Consider the following 23,176-nt stretch of genomic DNA (forward strand, 5'->3'; position numbering starts at 1 on the left):
AATAGGAAATTTCTTTTTAGTCTGATGTTTTATTGTTAAAAATTAGTGAAGGTTGGGCATCCTGTTCCATGTTTATTTGAGTATAAGATAATTATTTAAATTCATTATTAGGTATATTAGTAAACATGTCCCTGACTCCCCTTCCTTCAGATCTTAATTAAAATTGACACCCTAGAAAAATGCCTCAGGTTTGTTGTTTGGGCCAGGTACCCTCTGGCTTACTGCAGCGTGCACCTCTTCCCTTGATATGAGTATCCTGATTTGGGAAGTATATGCCACAGTGTACAGCCAAAATAAATTCATGCTAAATTGTAGATGTGATTAAGTTTATGCCTCTGGCAACAGAATACTGTGATAACTTAAACAGCAATTTTGCTTGTTGATGAACAAATGAATTATTAAGGATATAATGGCTTTCTGTGATTTTCAAATTATCTTTGAGGTTTTGCGTGTCTTTAGAATTTTATAGTAAATAAATGATAACCACGAAGCTGAACCAAGTGGTCAGTCCTGCATTGGGGAAGAAGAAAATTCTTGTGATTCTTATATTGGCCCCTGACCTGTTGTGCCTCCAGCAGACGGCATTCAATAGCAAAAGGCCTAAGTGAACTTTCTCTTTAAGCTGTGGCAGTGATGAGGGCTCAGGTAAAACGAAAGGGAAAGGAATTCTCTGATGGACTGTTTTTCCTGATCTTTGAGTGATATAACCAGTCTTATCCGTGATCTTGCTTTTTTCATCAACCTTAACACGATATCTAACTAGAGGAGGTGGGGAAGGTCGGGATGTCTGTCACTCCCATGACCATGAAGACAGAGGAGAGTCAGATCTGAGCAGAATGATGAGAGCTCGGGGATGGTGAGCAAGGAATCTTCTTGAGATGAACACAAATAGGAACTTCATGGAGACACAGGATCCTAAACAATTGCTTCTCTGCCCCCTTCGCCATACACACATATCCACAAACATCAGAGAATGATATTCTCTTTATTTGAATATCACTGAGAATACAAAGAAGCCTCTGCTTGCATTTTTATCATTTATGAAGCTGTATGAATAACTATAGGTTGCTGTAGCTCCTACACCAGGCAGAAGTGCTCAATACATAAATGCTTATTGCAGACTTGAATCTGTTAGTAAAGAAGAGTGCCGAGAACAGCATCGGACATTTTCCTAGTGATTGAACACAGTCTTTGAGAAGGAGTACCCTTGAATTATTTGCATATTTTGCCTATAGCCTTCTACCAAAGGGAGTGAAAAAGGCATTACTTTGCTATTAAAATGTGTTTCGACCAGCTGCATTAGGGTCACGTGAGAACTTACTAGAAATGCAGATATTGGGTTCCATGCTAGATCTACTGAATCAGAATCTGCATTTTTAATAAGATGCCTAGGTGATTTGAATGTCCTTTAAAGTTTGAGAAGATTGTCTTCTGGCATTATAGGCAACATGCTGATCTATTTACACACATTTATATGAACACATAGAAAGCCTTATGCATATATAGTATTGATTTATAAATACATAGATTTAAGTATACATTATAAGTACACATTCTCGTGGATCAAACATTTATTGCGCACTTGCTGTATACAGGCCATTGAGCTAGTTGCCAGGGGTTGCAGATGAATAAGGTGCGTATGGTCAAGGTGATTTCCATAATCTTCCATTGTTGGATGGCTGCCACTACCACAGAGAGGTAAAAGAACAGAAGGCTATGTTCTTTACATAGCCTTGGCTTTTATGTTCCTAGGAATTGAATGCATTCAGATAACATAGTAGCTGATCTTTGAGCAAGAGTCCGTTTTGTTTAACTTGAGAGAGGCAGGATCTTATTGCATAAGGAATTATGCTATATTTTTGGACAGTTAGAAAACCTGAAATAGCTTTGAATTTCCAAAGGATTGTTTTGCATTTCTTTCTATTGAAAGGTGTTTTGTTAAGAGATTACTTAGTCTTATCCTTAAATAACGGTTCTGTGGTATTAGTTAAAAATAAGTAGAAAGGTACAGGATATCTGGAGGCTATGACATGGACATCACAAGGCAGATATGACCATATGATGTGTTTATAGTGGTATATAATAAGTAGTATTCCAAATCCAGAAGAGAACATAAAGAAAATATCTTATACATGTAATATATGGCTTATTTGTTTATTTTGTTTATTAAAATACCTTTTAGTATAATATTTGTCATGTTCAGGGTAGGATAGTAATGTTTTGTAGCATTGAGAAGAATTTGAAGTTTCACGGATGGGAAGAGCAGAAGGCATTAGATGAGAAGGAGTGAACGGTGAAGGCTAAGTGTGATGGTTGGGAGTGAGCCTGAAAGGTGGGTAAATGTGAGAAGGCTGGATGAATTTAGGGTGTGGTAGACAAGAGAAGGATAAGGAGCAGACACATCATGATCAAAAACACACCTGCTTTGGGTGTGTGCCCTCATACCCTGTGTTTTCTGAGAAGCTCCCGCTTCCCCTTTAGGAGGGAACCAGGAGAGACCAGACTTGCCTGGTTAAGGCTATTGGCTCCTGAGCCAACCTGATTTTCCCAGGATTTAGAATTTGAAGTAGGAAGTGCTTGTTTCAAACCTCAGCTGGTCCCTTGAGCTGGGAACATGTAAACCTTAGAGCTGTGAGGTATTTAAGTGCGTAAAGAAACAGTGAAAGCTGATCCACTTAAAAGGAAGTATGAATCAGAGAGGAAGGGCCACTTGGCTCTAGAGAGAGAGAAACCTAAGCAGGTGATGCCTGGAGGTTTTCGTCCTCCTCCCCCTGATCTCCAGAAGCCTGGCTCTGCTCCTGCCTTTGAATTCAAGAGATATGTCCATTAGTGCTTACATTCACTCCAGTGGGTTTCTGTTCCTCCCAACTGCAAGTTTCTGACACGGCCTAGCCTTGATTGTATACCTCCCAATTCCTGTCTGTTCAGTTTCTCCAGGGTCTCTCTGATCTTTAAAGAGAGAAGACTGAGCCGTGTCCCAATTGATGCCACTGTGATGTTGAGCTGAAAATAGTCTGGGATGAGTGAGGGCAAGTAAAGAAGAAAAGCAGAAAGAAATATTTATCCTGTTTAATTTCTTTGGACAGTTCATTCAACAAATTTTAAAAGTTTCTTCCATACTTGGGGTGCCTGGGTGTCTCAGTCGGTTAAGTGACTGCCTTTGGCTCAGGTCATGATCCTGGAGTCCTGGGATCGAGTCCCGCATCGGGCTCCCTGCTCAGCAGGGAGTCTGCTTCTCCCTCTGACCCTCCCCCCTCTTGTGCTCTCTCTCTCATTCTCTCTCTCTCAAGTAAATAAATAAAATCTTAAAAAAAAAAAAGTTTCTTCCATACTCAACACTGCAGTGTCCCAAGGATATAGTGGTTAAGTAGGGCAGATGATTCCTGTCTTCATGGTGTGTACAGTCTAGTAGGGAAGGCAGACTTAAAATAAGCACTACTCATGCTGTGTGCTGAGTGTTATAATGGGAAAGAAACAGGCGTCATGGGAACATGGTCACAAAGGTTCCCTGAAGAAAGCCCCATTTAAAACCCTGCTGTCGGGGCGCCTGGGTGGCTCAGTCGTTAAGTCGAGCCCCACGTCAGGCTCCCTGCTCAGTGGGAAGCCTGCTTCTCCCTCTCCCACTCCCCCTGCTTGTGTTCCCTCTCTTGCTATCTCTTTCTCTGTGTCAAAATAAATAAATAAAATCTTGAAAAAAAAAACAACTCTGTTGTCTATAGAGAATTTGGGGTGACTGATGACTTGTTTTGTAGTTTCCTATGTGCCAATGTTTATGGATGAGTGAGAACTAAGAGCATTTCCCTATCTAATATTCTTTCAAAAAGCCTATCTTCTTGACGTACCTTGTGTGATAGCTGCTTATTGCCTATGACGAGATCAAGTTACAGCATACCCAACTGGGACCTGCTTGAGCTTGGAAACCAGCGAGGGTTCTTTCTGAGGGTATAGAGTTGAGGTTTCAGTTGTAGCCATAAATGATTATTTGTTCCAGGCTTCTAATAGATACCATTTCAACCACCACATTTGCATCTCTCTACAGAGGGAAAAAACAAAACATGAAAAGCATAGGCATTCCCATTTTCATGATTAAGTTATTTTAGATTTACTTTTTAAACTAAGTTTGCCATTCATGGGGTCAAATAAAGGGATGGAGGAGAGAAATCTCAAGCAGAAGCCAGGGTGGCAGGTGTTTGAGATTTTACTTAGTGTATTAAAGTATTGAGTATCATGTATGGGCTTTTCCCCTTGGGCATGGAGAATAGGGTAAAGCAACTTGGCTGCCAAAGATGTAGTGACTAGGAGGTTAAGAGGCCCAGAGCCTCAGGACTGAGGGTGTGCTGGACAATTGGAAAACCTCTGTGGGTTCTGTAGTTGGCCAGGGCAGGCAGGTGGAATTTACTTTGGCTCCTAAATGTTTATGAATTTGTCCCCAAAGCAAAACAGAAGACAGTTTTTCAAAGATAAGTACAAATCAGAAGCACACCTAACACAGCAATAAAATGACCTGTTTTTTTCCAGCTCTCTGCCTTGGCGTGGTGAGCTGGCATTTGCCCGGTCTAGAGCTGTGTGCCTGGGCCCCCTCAGTTTTCACACAAGTATGGCCACTTGGCCATTTGCTCAGCTAACTTTTAATGTATAGAAACTCTAGTCCTCACTGAGAAGCATAATTCTGAACCGCTGCTTCCTGGTTTTTATCAAAAGCCTGGTTGAAAGAAAGACTATTTATGGAGGGCAGTATGCGGGCTGTGGGGTCTGATGGCTCATCAGCACAGTTCTCCCACTTTGGGTTAGCCCTCTGCGGGAATGCCTGCCTTCATTGCGCCCTCGCCTGTTCTGATGTGTGCATATATGAGCTGCTTTATGGCTGTTTTTGAGGTAATTGTCTACCATAATGCTCCGCGCGCCTTTGAAGAAGCACTAAGGGGGCCGGAAGCCCTTTGCTTTCTTACCAGCCCGTGTGCTACATCGTGTTGGGGTGATCCAAATGGATTACAGGCCCTGAGAGCTGATCTCCGTAGCTGGGCAGGTGAAATCCAGTCATCTGGGCCCTGCGCATCTCTTCCATTGACTCCAGTGGGCTGTTCAAATCTAGTTTTCTGTATGTATCATGAGGTGAAAAGGGTTGGGCGGGACAGCTCTAGGGACCTGGTTCACGGTCCTTATGGATAATGTAAAACATGGAACCTATTTTGTTTGCCAACAGATCTTTATTTTCATTTTCTTTCTGTTCCTTTTTTTTTTTTTTTAAAGATTTTATTTATTTATTTGAGACAGAGAGAATGAGAGAGACAGAGAGAGCACATGAGATGGGGGAGGGTCAGAGGGAGAAGCAGGCTCGATGCGGGACTCGATCCAGGGACTCCAGGATCATGACCTGAGCCGAAGGCAGTCGCTTAACCAACTGAGCCACCCAGGCGCCCCTTTCTGTTCCTTTTTTTTTCCTTTCTGTTCTTATACATATTTTCCTTAGTCGTGGCATTTTGCTTATTTCTATTGTTTGGTTTCATTGTGTCTGCTTTTTAAGTCATTTCAAATTCTTTGTGAAATGAGGTAGGGAATGCATTAAATTATCTTAGTTAAGACAACTAGAGAGATGAAGTTTGGACATAGGCTTACTGTTTACATGCAGTTCACCCCAAAATATGTATTTTTTAAGATTGGAGTTTTCAAAATAGCGTGTAGGTTGGAACCTGTCCCTGGGTGGCAAACTGGAATTGGATTTTCATTTTTGCTGCCAATTTGCTGAGTCATTTCAGGCAAATCCTTTACATTTTTCCTTGCTCTGGAGGCTGATGAATAAACTGTCCTTTTCCTTTGATCTCAGATTTGCAAAAATATTTTGGTTATGAGTTATGTTAAATAAGTAATTTATAAAGTACTTTCACGTTCTTGGTGCTTAGCAATATAGACTGTCGTTGCTGATCTGAACCCAAAGAGGATTAAGACAAGATTGACCGATTTGTGAGGTTGTGGCTAGATTGGTTTCCCTTTCCTGTGTGTTGGAACTTTAGTTCTGCAGCAACAGATAACGTGAAATTGAGGATTTAGAAAATTAAAATGAGTAATATGTTCGTATACTGTATACCTGAAATGGAAATGTGTCATTTTGTATGTAAATCGCAAGTGTTGATTTTTCCATTGGTCAAAGGAGAACTTTGTATAATTTAAGACAATGGGTGGAGCTCGTTTGTGTGTTATCCCACCTCTTCTACTGGGTCTGTTGGCGTTTTGGGGGAAATTCATGTGGATAGATTCGTGGTAGAAAGGTATTTTTTTATTTATTTTATTTATTTTTATTTTATTTTATTTTATTTTTTTAAATGTTTTATTTATTTATTCATGAGAGTCAGAGAGAGAGAGAGAGAGAGAGGCAGAGGCAGAGGGAGAAGCAGGCTCCCCGCCTAGCAGGGAGCCCGATGCGGGACTCGATCCCAGGACCCTGGGATCATGACCTGAGCCGAAGGCAGACGCTTAACCATCTGAGCCACCCAGGCGCCCCGAAAGGTATTTAAAATAATGAATTTGACAGTTCTGTTTTTATAAGGTGGTGATTGTTTTGGTGACTTTTAGACAACATCGTTAACTCAATTGAGGGACTTTTGTGGCAGACTAGGGGATATGGGTATAATTGGGAAATGGTCATCTTATTATTTTATACCTTATTTCAAATAGCTCCTTGGTTCCTAGTTGTGAAGTATATTGTTCCTTTGTTGGTGTCTTTTTGGTATAGGTTTTGTCATGGAACTATATGTAAAAGCAATATACTGTTTTTACTATCTACATTTTCAAAAATAGTTATGTAATATGATCTTTTAATTCTGTATTTACTAAGAAGAAAATGTGCCCAAGGAACTTTTGATTTTTAATGAAAATGAAAACATGGATTATCCAAGGTAAAAATAATAGATATTAACTAATCTGAATAATTATAGCATTTATTTAGCATACTCTTATTCGATTTTCATATGACAGAGTATTTTAAAATTTTATTGAACTTAGATCTTAAACTTGTAGCTGTAACTTAAAACTTGTCTGGGAGAAAAAGTGACCACTGCTAATTCACTATAATTTTGCTGATGTTACTCAGACTAAATTAAAAGGAAGCAAGTGGTTAGTTTTAGTAGAGTGCGTAAAATATTTGATTGAAGTGAAAAATGATTTTTAATGCTAGGCAGTTGGAGTCCTAATTATAAGTGTTCTTAGTAAAACATGGGTTGAATATTGTAAACCTAATAAATACTGTCTTGTGATAAACGGGACTGAATGAAATAGTGTCCATGAATTAAGTCTTTATTGTGCAGTGGTGGGTTGCTCCTTGAAGTTTTTTAAAGATTTTATTTATTTATTTGAGAGAGAGAGAGCGAGAACACGAGTGGAGGGGAGGGGCAAAGGCAGAAGGAGAGGGAGACGCAGACTCCTCACTGAGCAGGGAACCTGATGCAGGGCTCCATCCCAGGACCCCAAGATCATGACCTGAGCCAAAGGCAGACCTGACTGAGCCACCTAGGCGCCCCTCCTTGAAGTCCTCTTATTGTAGGATCCTCATATCCAACTTGATCAGGATTCCTTTAACACCTGAAGTTTTATTCATGGAAGTACCATTGTTTGCTTAGTTTTAAAGAGACCACTAGAACATCCCGTGAGGATTAGTGTGTCCTGCCAAGTAATGGAAAGCAGCAGTCGGTGTGATTGAAATCCACAGCTTCAATGAAACTTGTGTTTATTTGAGCAAAGTCCAACCAATAAACAAAGGACAGAAGATAAAGCAGTCATAAAATGAAGAGGTTATAGGTGTAAATAACAGAAATTAGGTAACTTTCCCCCTAATAAGAGTATTTTGAGAATGCCTTCTCTTAACTATATATTTTTTTAAAAAGCAAAAGCAATATATATATGTATATTTTTTGAGACCACTTAACGGATAGAAGTATTAGAAATACAAGTAGCCAATTTCTCTGTAATCCACTTAATTACTAACTCTGTTGAGGTTGATGTCAGTCTCTTGAGTTCCATTTGTCTGGGGCTTGTATCTCTTGAGCTTTTCTCCCTTCAAATTATATGGTCATTAATATAACCACCCAGACTGCAGCTTCTCTTTATTTCAGTTTTCCCTAAACCTTAAGCTGAATACCTGCCTGAAACTACAAAGATTTAATTAAAAAAAAAAATGCTCAATGTTATGAAAGTGTTTAATTTTTACGATAAGATTTAACAAGCCATCAAGTTCTAAAGTCCTGATACTTACATGAGAGACTATTATTTTTCATTACTCATAGACCTGTGCAAATTTCTTATCCATCTTATTTGTACCTTTTATTATCTTCCTAAAATTTTACCAGATAATTTCTTTTGGTTGTCCTCAGTCTGAAACGGAAAAGAGGGAATTGGCAAGTCTTAATCAGCATAGAAATGAATTCTTGTACTATTTTATTGAGGAATAAACTGTGAGCATTTTTTTCTTAGGTTTTAATAGACTATGTTGGGGAAAAAAATAGGAAGCTAATGATATAACATCAACAAGACCAGTGGCAGGGCCTTGAATTACTGGGTTTGTGTAGGAGCAGGCCCAGGTAAACTGCGTACAGCTGATAGACGTGGGAGGCCGTGGCAGATGGGGGTCGCCCCACAGAGCTTACCAGATGTGGTTATCCTCTCTCATGGGGAAAACAGTTAAAGGTGGGGGAAATAAATATATCTTCAGGTTTTGTATTATGCTGTATTTATTTCATCTGTGAAGGAGAAGGCCAGTGGAGGGGCTGTATTGTAATTTTATCGGTCTGGTCAGCCATTTCACTGAGCCCTTGGAGAAAGCCACTGCGAGGTGGGAGAATAGAAGTCCCTCAGCCACTTTAGCCCCGACCTCAACCTTCAGCCATCAGATGGAGCAATTCTTTCTTTATCGACTTAGGAACCATTAGTTTTACATCATTTAAAGCTGAATTCTTATTTGTGAAACATCACATTTTTGCAACCTAGCTACAAATATTATGCTTAAATCATATTTTGTTTCTTTCCTAACCCTTCCTGCTGAGGGACCCCTTTTTCCATTTGGCCAGAATTACCATTAATTTACTGTGTCTTTTTATCCTTCCCCAGACAGTTTTGCCCCTTTGATATTTTCTTGCATGGATAGGAGCGCATTCTGTATGGGCCATAACACTAGTCTTTCAGAGCTTGCTTTTTTGTTAATTTCTGGTGAGTTGAAGGTAGAAGGATCTCTCTGTCAATCTATCTACTCCCCCATTTCCCAAAAGGAAAGACATTTACTGTAACAACAGACATGGGCATCAATATTCTTTTTAGTCCACTCCCTGTCTCCTTGGCCCTGCCAGGGCCTATGGGTGACCAACCCAGGGCCTATTCCTGTTAGAGTGTCACAGTTGGGAAATGGTTTGAAGAGCATCATAAGGCTCACCTACCAAAAGTCTTTCCCTACACACACACACACACACACACACACACACACACACACACACACACACACACAGAGGTTTGCTTGGTGTTTTACCAATAATGCCCCCATGGAGGGGCGGTTTTGTCTTTGGGGGCACCTGGAAGCTAATGCTCTTTAGCTCTGGCATTCCCCTGTCTAGAACCATCTTGGGTTCAAGTATATGGGTTCTAGAACAACAGGATTTCTGAATTTATTTTGTTTATGGGACTCTCTGGGAAAGGTCTTTTCCTTTTGAATTCTGATGGTGTTTCTTACTGTAAACATAAAGTGATTTGGACTATAATGGTGACATTGGGATGAGTCTTAACAGTTCCTGTACATGGTTGGTGCCAAAATCTATAAATTCCTTGGTGACAGCTATAATTCCTTATCTATCATTATATCACATGCCTGGAACATAGTAAGCATTCTAGATTTTTGTTAAAAGAATAATAAGAAATTTAGTAAAGGGGAGAAGAAATCCAGAAATAAAGAAATAGCAATGTAGATGTCAAGGTAACTGATGCAGTGTTGTAAAAAAAGTCATTTAAATCACATTCAGAGATCAGTGGGTTTTCTAACTATTACACAACCAGGTATGAACTTTGGAGGAAATCACACAGAAAAAACTTTTATATGGTCAGGCAGGCAGCTAAGTGATAAGGTTATTCTTGACTAGTTTATAGCCCTTTGGGCTGCAGTCAAGTTTTGCTTCATATGCTCATGCTTATATCTTAATATACACCTTTAGATACTTAAAACTTTTAACAGGAATAGCAAAATAATAAGATTAATATAGAAATAATCTTGTCACATGAACACAAAAACAGTTTCATTTCTCCATGTACATTTTTAGGTGGCTATGTACTTTATGTACTTGTAATCACAATATATTTTTTTCTTTTGCTCTTTTCAGCTAACATGATAATTTTCCATGAAATCATTAGATTTTAATTCTGAACGCATGTTACAGGCATCTTAACACCTGCCTAGAAATTGTGCCAATATAGTTGATGGGCCACAGGTGAGAAAGACTGACTTTCTTAGGGCAGAGCATTAAATAGCATTTGACTACTTTTTGCAGCAGTGTACTTTTGGGAATCCAGCTTAATTTTGTGGCTGATCAGAGTGAAGATACTCTGCTGCACTGGTGGAAGTGGGGGGGGGGGGATTATTTTTTGTGTTTCCATTTTCTGAATATATCATGATTGAAAATTAGAAAAAAGTAAATACTTCATGCAGTTTGGAAGATCTTTTTTGTTGTTCATGGTCCTTTTATAGAGAACAAAAAAAGTTACTAAGTGATCTGTTTATGAAGTGGCTCTGTTAGTAGAACTTGAAATTCTTCTATAGTTTAGAGGTAATCTAATTTGGGTATTTCAAAATAGGACTGTGTGTTTGAATGAAGTCTTTGAACCTTCTCTAACTTCTTTTTTCCTGCGTGACCTTGAGTAAGACATCTAATCATAACTGTGGAAAGTAGGAGTAAAGATATCTGAGGCTGATTATGATTATGATGATGAGCAGTTTGTCATCTACAGGGCCACTGTGAAGGTGGAGGAGAAATTTAAAAACTGTGTTGGATGTGTTTTTAGAACAACAGTTTCGGTGTAGCATAAATTGCCAGCAGGCTCCATTCTTGGGAGCCTGTGTAGATAGAGAAGGCAGGGACCCGGAAGCGGTCTGCTCAGCAAGCACTTCTTGCCCACACTGGCTTCCAGGCATGCTTAGTTTACTTAGGCTCAGCTAAGTAGCCAATTTCACAGAACAGGGAGGCCCTCCCCAGACTTGATTTCTTTCCATAGAGCCTGGCTCTGTGTCCGGTTGGTTCCCCCTTAAACTGAGACAGATCCTCAGGCTTTTTCACTTAGCAGCCTTCAGTGCTGAGAGTAAAAGACTTCTGTTAGTCCACATGCCCCGAATCAATTCTGCATCAAAAAACAGATGTTTATACTAGTGTGTGTACATGGGGGAGGAGGGAATTACAAGATCTTTCTTTGTATTTTTTTCCTTAGTTGAGAAGAGATAGGTTGTTTCTATTAAAGATGGGGTTTGAGTGGAAGAGATAGATTGGGGACAGAGGGATTACACAGCACAAAATATTGTTAATCTAGTCAAGCAAATTTAGATTCCATTCTGACAGAACAGCTGAGACCAAGCCCCTTGGAACTAGTCCAGTTTGAGAATATCTTACTTGTTATATTCATTAAAAGGATAACTGAAAAACTAGGGGTTGGTTGTGAGATTACTGTTTTTATTTTTTGGTGAGTGGGCGTTAAATGAACTGTTTTTCAGGAAATAGTGGGGAAAAAATAGCCACACACTTTTAGCTAGTTAGTCACTCCTGAATCAGTGAGAATCATCATTTTGTTAATTTCATCAACATGTTCATTTCTTTCAGCTCCATGTTCATGCATGTCTTTTAACCCGGAAACAAGAAGACTGTCCATAGGTCTAGACAATGGTACAATCTCAGTAAGTACACATAAATAAGATTTCCAGTTGAAATACTTCCCTTCCTGTGGAGTATGTATGTATGTATTGGGATGAGAATTATTTATTAGTCTTTTTCAAATTAACAAATTAATTTTCTTGCTAAGTGAAGTAGAAATTGCAGGGCAGCAGATTATGGTGAGGTGTAGAGAGAGCTGGTATCAGTCTCAGTTTAAACATTGACAAGGTTCAGCTTGCCTTCCCATGGACCCAGTGGCTAGAATAGGAGCTTTATGAGGCCCGTGAACGGACTACACGAATCTGTGTGTTAGTGAGAGCAAGCAGGGATACTCACGGCTGTGATCAGATGGTTAGTCATGGTGTCATATGCTTCTTCAGACAAGTGACAGAACACAAGGGAAATGTCTTCTTAGACCTGCATGTCTGATCTCTAATACTTGATGTTTTCCTCCTTTCCCTCTTCTTCTGCTCCTTCTTGTCTTAACTCCCTCTAGCTGTGAATAGAGTCCTGTAAATTGTATGAATTTGTAAAAAAAAAAAAAAAAAAAAAACACAGAATCTACATTAGGCTGTAGGGTAGAGTCAGATAAATATTAGGCTCTTTTTTACTGTAGATCTCGAGGGAACTGAAGTGATTGGGGATTGGAGTTTCAGGTTTTACTACTTAATCTTTTTTTATATATTTAGTTTCCGCTACTGTATTAACCGAGTGTAATAAGACTGATCTGGTAAATTCTCCATTTTGGTAAATTATGCAGTATTGCCTTCAGTCCCGGCAACAGAGGCCTGTGAATTAGAGGACCTGTGAATTAGAGGACCCTGTTCTGGCCACATTTCCCCATGGGAAGAAGGACCTAAGAGGTTAAGGGGGTGTGCCCAGCCCTTACACACCCACTCCCCATATTCTGAGTACCTGACTGGAATTTTCCTGACCCCAAACAGCTTAAAGCCTGCATGTACTATATTGTGGAACTTCAAGGAGTCTAGAAGTGCTAAATTCGTTCCTGTACGCCCAGGTGGTTGAAGGTATATTTGTCAGGATTGGAGGAAGAGACCATATTTTATTTAATAGTTTAACTTGATATATAACTTTTAAGTATTTAGACATATGGAATGTGGGTTTCCATCTGTAATCTTAACCTGAGTCTTACACCGGGTCTGAAGAGGTGGGCTTGAAATTTTCCATTTGGTCTTTAGTCAAAACATTTATTTGGTGACCGTTACGGAAATTTTAACAATATTATTAAATATAAATCTGCCTGTTGATAAATATTTATGGAATTTCTGTAATGTCCAGTGTAGTTGGGAGGTCTGTAAACACTGTTCTGTAGGAGGACAGAAGAGAAGTGAATGATACAGATCTTTATCTGCTTTAAGGAGAGTTATATTTAAAAAGCAGGGTATGTGGGGGATAAATTTATTTTTAAGAGATGAAGGGGGGGTAACTAGATTGCTCAGTGAACTGAAGTTCATGGCAAAGGAAATCTGAAAAGATGAGTTAAGATCTATATATTGTCCAACAGTTCATGGAATCGTATATGTAACACTCACTGTCCATGAAAAGACTTAAGTGTAAATATGGGTGAGTCTTTGCATTTTTTGAAATCGGTGTAGGTGGTTAATGGGTGCTGATAAATTTGGCTTTGAAGGAAAGAAAGGTGAACAAAGTAAGTTATGGAGGGTTCTGGCTATTTATCGTATATAAGAGGAGAGACCATCGTAGCTATTATTCCTTTAGTAAATGAAACTGCCAGAGAAGCAGAACATAAATCAAGGGGCTTAGCTTGGGATGCTTCTGCAGGTGTATCAGTACAGTGTGGCTGTACCAAGCCTTACCTTACCCTGATCTCCTAGAAAAGATTAAGGACCCAGCTCGTGTGACATAATTTCCTTAAAAGGACCTGTTTTATATTGTCAAAGAGGATGAATTGTATACACTGTCTCTTCTCATCTGAAGAACTGTAAAGAGTTGAGTTAGGAAAGGCACATGGAAAGAAGGGCTTGTTTAAGGTTCAGCGTTCTCAATGGGGTTAGAAACACACAGAGTCTCGGCTGTTCACTTTCCAGATGTGACAAATCCTATGCAGAGACTATTCATTCTGTTTCCTGAATATAGCAAATAAATTTTAAAAAGAAATAACTGGTTAACTTTTTTTTTTTTTTTTGGTTAACTTATTTTAAAACAAAGAAAGGAGGAAATCAGAAAGTAAATCCTTGTTTCTCTTTATTCTACTGAATAAAAAAGATTCAAGAGGCAGTTAACCTTATGTAACTGAAATGAATTAGAGATGAAGTAGAGACAACCAGTACAGACCATGCTTTCAAAAACTTGTCTGCAAAAGGAAGGAGAGGGAGGGTGAGCGCTGCAACAAGATGAGACATTAGACAAGCAGCAGGAGGGTCCTGAACAACTGGGAGAATTTAGCTTTAGGGAAGAATGGGGAAACTGTTGAGATAGAGTGAAAGGCAGAGGCAGTTGTGAGATGCAGGAGAGGAATGACCTTTTCAATTTCTCATGAAGTAGCAGGTTAGATCACCTACTGAGAGAAGCTAGAATGGGTGAGGGTGTGTGTTCATGTCTGTACATTTTGCTCTTGCTAATCTTATGACCCCGATCCCCCTTCTGCCGTCTTGGTGTACAGAGTCCCAATTATCTCTCAATGCCTTGTTCCAATGTCACCTTGTCCCTTTTTGTGGTTTTGTTTTGTTTTGTTTTGACGGATGGTTCCTAAGCCCTACCAGTTGAAATGAATCACACACATTACTCAGGTTAGCTATATTGTATTGCTCATTTAACTTGTTTTGTAAAAAATTTTTTAAGTCTGTCTCCTCAGTTAAAGTGTTGAGTGTTGAGGACTTGGCTGGTTTTTTATTCATCTCTTCTCCCGGTGGATCTTAGTATGGTTCCTTGTACAAATTAGGGACTCAGTGAATAATTTGTTAAATAAGTTGTTGACTAAAATACAAACACTATTATTACTTAATAAAGCTGGCTGTAATAAGTACCTGCTTGAATTCTGAGATAGTTTATTTGTATAATTCTGTTGCCATTCAAAATATTTGTCACAATGAAATACCTTCTGCAGGGGAAAACAGTATGCCAATAGTTTAATTCATCTATTCATCTTGAGCTTTCAGAAATGTCATCTGTTGTGATGTCAAAAGAAGTCACTCATATTGTGCAAACTGCTATTCATGCTGAAGAAGGACTTCGAAGTTTTCTTTTTTTTAATTGTTATTTATTTATTAAAGATTTATTTATTATTTATTTGAAAGAGAGCATGAGCAGAGGGAAGAGGCAGAGGGAGAGGGAGAAGCAGACTCCCCACTGAGCAGGGAGCCAGACCCAGGGCCCAATCCCAGGACCCCGGGATCATGACTTGAGCCGAAGGCAGATGCTTAACTGACTGAGCCACCCAGATGCCCCAGGACTTTGAAATTTCCTATCACAATACCTCATGTATTCTAGCCAACCAACGAATAAATCTAAATATCAACAGTGTGCAAAAGAGTATGCTCAATTCTAACATGTGGCTCCTGGTCTCAGAAGGCTTATTCAGCTGGGGGGAAAAGGGAGTGGGAAATTGTAAAATAAATAACAAAGAGTAAAAAAAATAACAGCCCCAGCAGCAGTACACCAGTGAATGTGATGCTGATGGGACAGTGAGGTCAGGAGAGCGTGGGAGGTAATGGCCCGGGTCAGCTCCGTGGAGACAGGCTGTGAGCTGGGTTTAGAAGATGGGCTAGGATTTTGTTGGCTGAAGATGGGAAGGTAAGGTATTTCAGGCAAGGTGAATGGCATAGGGGAAGAAAGAATGGTGGTAAGAGAGGGCAAGAAGTGTTTGGAGAGAAATGAACCAATTTGAGAAGTGGAGTATAAAATATACAAGGTGGCTGGGGGGTCCTGGCTCAGGATGAGTAGTTGGCATATGAAGGAGCTGGATCCCCAACAGGTAACATCTCCCTCCAGCACCACTGGAAGACTTTCTAAGGTATTCAGAGAGGATAATTGGTGAGGAAATGTCCACGCAGAAACGAAAGAACTTCCTTAAACTAATTTTTACCGAGTCTACTGAATAACGGCTTAGTCATAGAGATGTATAGATGCTAATCTTTATAAATACATAGATTTTCTGCTTCATCGAAACTGTTAGTGAGCCGAAGTTTTTATTGAAATCTTGCCAGATAAATGCATACTCATTGAAGATTTATTTTTTTGAACAAAGCCCCCAAATGATAAATCTCTGTTCTCTGAAGATTGTTTTCATATATGTGTTTATGGTAAATTTGGGATGAGAAGAAAAGATTGATCTATATAATGGTTAGCATTCAGGATAATGATTATTATGTAAACATAAACGATACTGACCATGTATGGATTTGTTGCTGTTGTTTTCATAGTTCTTGCGGTGATTATGTTCCTGTAGTATATATTGCTGTTAGTTCACATAGTTGTCCAGGGGAATGAAAAAGGAAAGGGAACGAAATACTTACTGAGCATGCACTGTGTCCTAGACACTCTGTTTCATATCTATCACCTCATTCTGGCGTCACAGGAATCCTGTGATGTAGGTGGCATCACTCAACATTTCTCAGAGAAGGACACTAAGGCTCGGAGAGTTCATGTGCCTTCTCCAGCTTACTTAGCCAGGAAGCAGAGCTGGGAACTCTGGGTGCCTGTGGAGCTTGGGCTTTCTCCTCACCCACGCTGCCATCCAGGAGCCACTTCTTTGTCCATAAAGATTTCCCGCTAAAGGGTTTCCATTCCCTGCCCGTTGTTCTTGCCCAGTAGGCAATTATATCTCTATTTCCTGAGTATTCTTGGGCATGTTGCCTCATTTGTTTGTGGGACTGTCTCCTTCACCAGACTGTGAACTGCCTGAAGGCAGAGACCATGTCTGCTTCAGTCTGTATCCTGACAGAGTTCTTGGACCACTGTAGATGCTTTGTAAAACGTCGAGTGAGGGAAGAAAGGTGTTTCAATTTATGTCATCGGGATGCTAATGCCAAAGTCAGGCACTTAGCCAGCAAAGGTAAATTGCTCTCCGCAGTTGACACATGTGAGCGATTCTTGTTTACATGACTAGTTTGGGCATATGGAAGAATTTGGTGTCCATACTCTGCTTCTTGAAATCCATAAACCAGAGATTCACTAAGCAAACAACTAAGAAACCGAAGCAGAAATATAACATGTTCCTGACACTTTGTGGGACCCGAAACGATGCTGTGAATAAGTCTCTCATTGCCTCTTTTTTCACTTAGACTAGAAATCTGTTGAACTTTTGGGATTGTTGAAGGAATATGCCTTCTTACATCATTTTCTATTATTTAGAGATTTCTGTTTTACAGATTAAATTAACAGCTTTACAAGAGCATCGCTCTGTGGTCCCCAGTAGTTATTCCTTAGGTGGTGTGTTCTGAAACTGCTTCACATGATGGAATTCCCAGGGGTGTATGCCTTGGCAGGATCTCATAGACGGCGAATCTGTATCATAGGTCACAGGAGTCACTCAGACAGAGAGTCTGGTTGCAGCAGGGAGGCAAAAAGTGTCCCCCTTCCAGAAGGCTGATAGCTTTAAGGGAGAGGTATGTAGTTTCTGTGAGAGGGGATATTAACTTTTTCAAGTAAGAGGAGAAATTACCTTTTTGAAAATATAATCCCTAGCATCCACTAGAAGGAAACCAAAGAATCATCAGGGCTGTTTTTATCATCTGAAACCAGGATCTTGAACTCCCCAAGTGTTGTATCCTATTCAGAAGGTCTGAGGAATTGTAGTATGTTAGCAGTCCTCGTGTGTTACCACGAGAGCAAGCTGAGGCGTTACCAGTTGCAGCATAGCAATACCTGGTATGTTACTTTCCGTCCTAACAAAGTACTACAAACCGAGTGGCTTAAAACAACAGAATTTGTTTTCTCACGGTACTAGAGACTAGTGTCCAAAATCAGGGTGTCGACAGGGCTCCTTCTGGAGGCTCTAGGAGAGAATCCTTCTTTGTTTTTTCCAAGCTTCTGGTGGTTGCTGGGCATTCCTTGGCTCGTAGATGTGTCCCTCCAATCCCTGCCTCCGTCTTCATGTCCCCTTCCTCTCTGTGTCTCCGTGTTTACACATGGCCTTCTTATAAGGACACCAGTCATTGGATTAAGAGCTCACCCTAATCCAGTATGATCTCATCTTAACTAATTACAACTGTAAAGAACTTCGCTCCAAATAAGGTCACATTCTGAGGTTCTAGGTGGCCATGCATTTTGAGAAGACACTGTTCAACTCGGGATACTTCATAATATTGTATGTACAGTATTTCCCTAACAGCGTTCTAACAGTTGATTAGGAAACAGTTTGGTGAATATGCAGTATGATGCCTTCAGGAAGAGGTATCCAAAGATATTAAAAGAAGATGGTTCAAAATCCCCTAGGGGGAGATAAGAAAATATTAGAATTGAAAGAGACCTTCATCCTTCTACAGCTAATGCCACCCTCCCCTAGATTAAGCGATGTATTGATAGGTCACATGTTAAGAGAGTGGTGGCAGAGCTGGGATTTCCCTGACCTTTAGTCAGATTTTCTTCTTACGATACCAAGTTAATTTTTTTCATACAACTAAGACAGCCCAACCACAAGGAATTGCCCTAGGATGGTCACCAATCAACTGGAAGCTTGTGTTATTCCATGCATCTAGCCATTGCTAAAAAGATTTTTTTTTAAAAAGGATTTGAGCCTTTAAAGTAACGAGATGTTTTAGATGAGTTGTTTATTACTGTGGGTTGTAATGAGCCTATAGGGACTGAACCCAAATGGTGAGGTCATGTTCTACAGTGATGACAGGTAGCCTACGAATGAAATACTTCAGCTGCTACCCAAGCCGAGCACCCAGTTGTGCCACTCCTGCTGGAGAGATCCTGGTGCATTCCAAGTTTTGTACTTAGAGAATAATTCTTTTTTTCCTGCTTAGCAGTAAGGGTCCTGGGGTAGCTTAGCAGTTGGGTCCCAGGTACTGGGACCCAACTGGGGTGCTGACATGCTGCTTGCTTACTATGTATTCATACGGTATAATTCACTGAAGGTGGTTTTGTCAAAGGAAATACTTGCTGTTTTTATGGGAGTTATTATGTTGTCAGTATTTGTGTGGATCACAGAACTTCTTAGAATGTCTCAAGGACCAGCTTCTCTCCCCAGTTATGTCATTGTATGTGTAATCCTGTTATCTTTTGTTCAGTACCTGCATATTCCCTAAAAACTCAGTCAAGTGGTAGTGAATGCAGATGCTAAGGGCATTCTTTGAGGCCCAAGATTATTTTGTGGCATCTCCATTGCAATTATGAATTTTTGACGGCCTTCTTGGTCCCCCGTTTACACTGATTCTGTAGCATCCATATCTATAGAATACCCAGATTGCCCTATATTTTAAATTGGGTGCTGAGAAGATTCAGTAGAGTACATGGTAGGTTGAAATCATTTATACACTATCTCCAGAAGTCATCTGCCACAAAGGATGGCCTTATGAGGACATGGTGTTACTATTTCAGAAGGTGGTCATCTTCTTATCTTGACCACATCAAGTAGTATATCTGTGTTCCAGAAAGGCAACGGCTAGGAATTGATGAGTATATTATGTTCCAAGTAACGTTCTCTTAGTCTTATACCTCAATAATCTCTCTCTCCTCCCTGGATCCTGCCCATTGGTTTTTGTTTTTTAAAGATTTTATTTATTTATTTATTTGAGAGAGAGAGAGAGATTGAGAATGAGTAAGGGGAGAGGGAGCTCCCAGAACCCTCGGATCATGACCCGAGCCGAAGGCAGATGTTTAACCGACTGAGCCACCCAGGCGACCTGCCCTTGGTTTTTAAACACAGTCGAGGTTTATGGGTTTTTAAAAAAATATTTATTTATTTATTTATTTATTTATTTATTTATTTGAGAGAGAGAGCACAGAGCGAAGGGGCAAAGGGAATGGGAGAGGGAGAACCCCAAACAGACCCCTCTGAGTGCAGAGCCCAATGCGGGGTTCAGTCTTACAACCCTGAGATCATGACCTGAGCCTAATCAAGACTCGGGCACTTAACTGACTGAGCCACCCAGGCGCCCTTATTTTGTTTTTTTGTTTTTTTTTTTGTTTTTGTTTTTTAATGAGAACAGAGACATCACAGCTCTTCCCTATCCACCTGGTGTTCTGTCTCTCTTCTCTCCTTATAATCACACTTCTCACCAAAATTGTCATAGTAGTGACTTTCTGCATTTCCCCATTCCCCCTTCGCTACTTGGACCCCTGCAGTCTGGCTGCCACTGCCATCAGTCTATCCAAAGAGCTCCGGCTCTGGTTACAGAAAATCTCCTTGTGGATCTATCCAGCTGACATTTTTAAGTCGTCATCATGTTTGACCTCCTTGCAGCATTTAGCTCTGCTCTTTCTTCCTGAAATAGTTTCTTTATGCACATCCACAACCCCGGACTCTCCTGGTTTTCCTCCTGTTTTCTGGCTGTTTTGTCTCTGTTTACATCATAGGGTGTCCATTAGCCAGCTTTGGTTTGGTGTTGGAGTTTCTCCACATTTGCTTCTAGGCCCTCATCTCTCCCCTCTCTGGGCTGTCTTACCTGTGTCATGGCTTCATTTGTTACCCATATGACAATAACTCTTACTTTTTTTTTTTTTAAAGATTTTATTTATTTATTTGAGAGAGAGAATGAGAGAGACAGAGAGAGAGCATGAGAGGGGGAGGGTCAGAGGGAGAAGCAGACTCCCTGCCGAGCAGGGAGCCCGATGCGGGACTCGATCCTGGGACTCCAGGATCATGACCTGAGCCGAAGGCAGTCGCTTAACCAACTGAGCCACCCAGGCACCCCAACTCTTACTTTTTTATCTCTTTTCAGACCTTTTCTCTGACGTTCCCAGGCCTTCATATTTCCTATTGAATATCTCAAAGGAACCTCCAGTTCACTAGGTCCAAAATCAGACTCACATGCCTCCCCACATACCTAGTCTTTCTCAGAGTTCCCTATTTCTGTGAGCGAAACCACTGTCCACTTGGTTGCGTGAGCCAGGGCTCTTTGGACTCATCTTCCTTCCTCTTTGCTCGACTCTGCCCTGTCCATCACTTGCTGGTTTTTGCCTCCCAAGTACCTCTCAGCTTCCACTCCATTGTCGTCGTCATCATCGTCATCCTCAGCATCCTCATCACCCGTTACCACCACTACCATCGCCCTGCTCATAGTCTTCTCCTTGGACCCTCAGTTGACTTCCTCACTGGTCATCCCATATCCATTCTGCCTCCTCCAGTCTCTTTTCCATATTGGAGCTAGAAGGATCTTTTCAAAATACACATTTGATTTTGTCCTGTCCCCTGCCAGCCCTCTCCAGTGGCTTTCCCTTGCTCTTGGGCACAGGCCCAAAGTCTTCCCATGGCCCATGTGACCCTGCCGGGTCTGGTCCTTCCCTCCACAGCCTTCTTTTGCTCAGTGCCCTTCCTTCTGGAGTTTTAGCCTCAGCTACTTTCAGTCGCTTATGCCCACCAGCTTCCGAGCCTCTGCCTTGACTGAGCTTCCTTTCTCCTTGCCTGCTTAACTCTCATCCTTCAGATTTCAGTTTCATTTTCATTGCCTTGGGAAGGTCTTCCTTGGTCTTTCAGCAGTTCCCATCCCTGGATTATAAGTGTCCTAGCACTGCGTGCCCGTCCTCTGTAGCGGCTGTCAGAGTGGTCATTTTATACTCATTTGTGTGATTACTCGATTAATGTGAATATTCAGCATAAGCTCCACCAGGCAGTGACTGTGTCTGCTTGACTCTCTGTTACATCCCTGACACCCAGCGCAGTGCCCATGAATTGCAAGTGCTCTGTAAATACTCACAGACAAATTAATGAGTGAGTTAATTAGTATTGTCTGTTGCACGGACAGTACATAGAGGCTAAGACCACAGGCACTGGAATCAGACTGCCTGAGCTTAATCACAGCTGTTTGCACAAGTGGTGTCACCCTGGGCAAGTTGCTTGACTCTCTTTGCCTTAGTTTCCTTAACTGTAAAATGGGGATAATAATTATAACCATTTATAGGTTTGTTGTGAGGATTATCTGACATAGTACACATATAAAGCTCTGAGAATAGTGCCCACGCATGTCAAGTGCTCCATAATATTAGCTCCTTTCCACGTCATTGTCTTAGCAACAGCCGTGTCTTCCATTGGTGGTCACCAGGAAGACGGTGAAAATCCATGTCTTGTGGATTTAGCAGACCAGTTCCAAGGGGAGGAAGTATCTTAATGGTGGCCTACTCCGTAGGATGGTTCAACTGAATTCTGGTCCTTGTCTTTTTTTTTTTTTAAGATTTTATTTATTTATTTAACCGAGAGAGACACAGCGAGAGAGGAAACACAAGCAGGGGGAGTGGGAGAGGGAGAAGCAGGCTTCCCGCTGAGCAGGGAGCCCGATGTGGAGCTCGATCCCAGAACCCTGGGATCATGACCTGATCCGAAGGCAGACGCTTAACGACTGAGCCACCCAGGCGCCCTGGTCCTATCTTTTGATCTTTGCTGTGTCACCATAGTAATTCACCAGTGATTTGAAAAAACATGGACTGTCAAAGACTAATTTTTCTGCCAAAAATTTTCTCATCTAGGTTGTTGCCATTTTAACCTTCATCACTCACAGGAAAAGGTTGAACTCAGAGAGGTGTGCAGATTACTGAAGATGCTCTGAATGATACTTGGAGAAGATGTAGCAAATTTCTTATCACAGAGACACCCTTACTCTAGTGGACTGTGAAGTGTGGGAGGTGGAAATGCTATCAGCCATTGGGGCTCTGTCACTCTCTATTTATTTAGGAGTCTGAGTTTTATAGACCCAACGTTCAGACAGCTGTCTGTGCCCCTACAAAGTTTTACACTAGGAATCAGTCTTGTTTCATAAATCTTTTCTTAACCATTTCCATCCGGGCATATAAGAATATTCTCTGTGTGCACAAATATTTTGCTGATGTTCACTTGGAGCTAATCTTTTCTATAAACTATAGAGTTGGACCACGGTTCTCATGTCACTGATATTTAGATGGCAAAGTTCAGAGCCCAGAGGGACTGTTGTGGCATTTCCATGTCAATCACCTTTGAAGGCATTCCTCCCAAAGTACCTTGACAACGGCAGTCGTGAAACCGACCCCCCAAAGAGCCATCTGACATTTATTCTTTTGCTATAAAGCCTGAGAACTCACTAGAGCCAAAATGTGTGAAGGAAGCAGTTATTCTTGTATAGCCCTTCCTGTCGCTGGATTGCCATCACCTGGACCTACTTCACCTACACAGT

General features: G+C 40.8%; 1 protein-coding gene across 1 annotated transcript in view; it reads left to right on the plus strand.

Moving 5' to 3' along the window:
- WDFY2 (WD repeat and FYVE domain containing 2) overlaps nt 1-23,176 on the plus strand; it is a 170,391-nt gene that overhangs the window by 73,060 nt on the left and 74,155 nt on the right. The window contains exon 3 of the mRNA XM_032403088.1: nt 11,835-11,908. Coding sequence (XP_032258979.1) covers nt 11,835-11,908 — 74 coding nt within the window. The remainder of the gene's footprint in view (nt 1-11,834; nt 11,909-23,176) is intronic.

The sequence above is a fragment of the Phoca vitulina genome, unplaced genomic scaffold (assembly GCF_004348235.1).
Source record: "Phoca vitulina isolate PV1807 unplaced genomic scaffold, GSC_HSeal_1.0 scaffold5, whole genome shotgun sequence".
NCBI classification, from domain to species: Eukaryota; Metazoa; Chordata; class Mammalia; order Carnivora; family Phocidae; genus Phoca; species Phoca vitulina.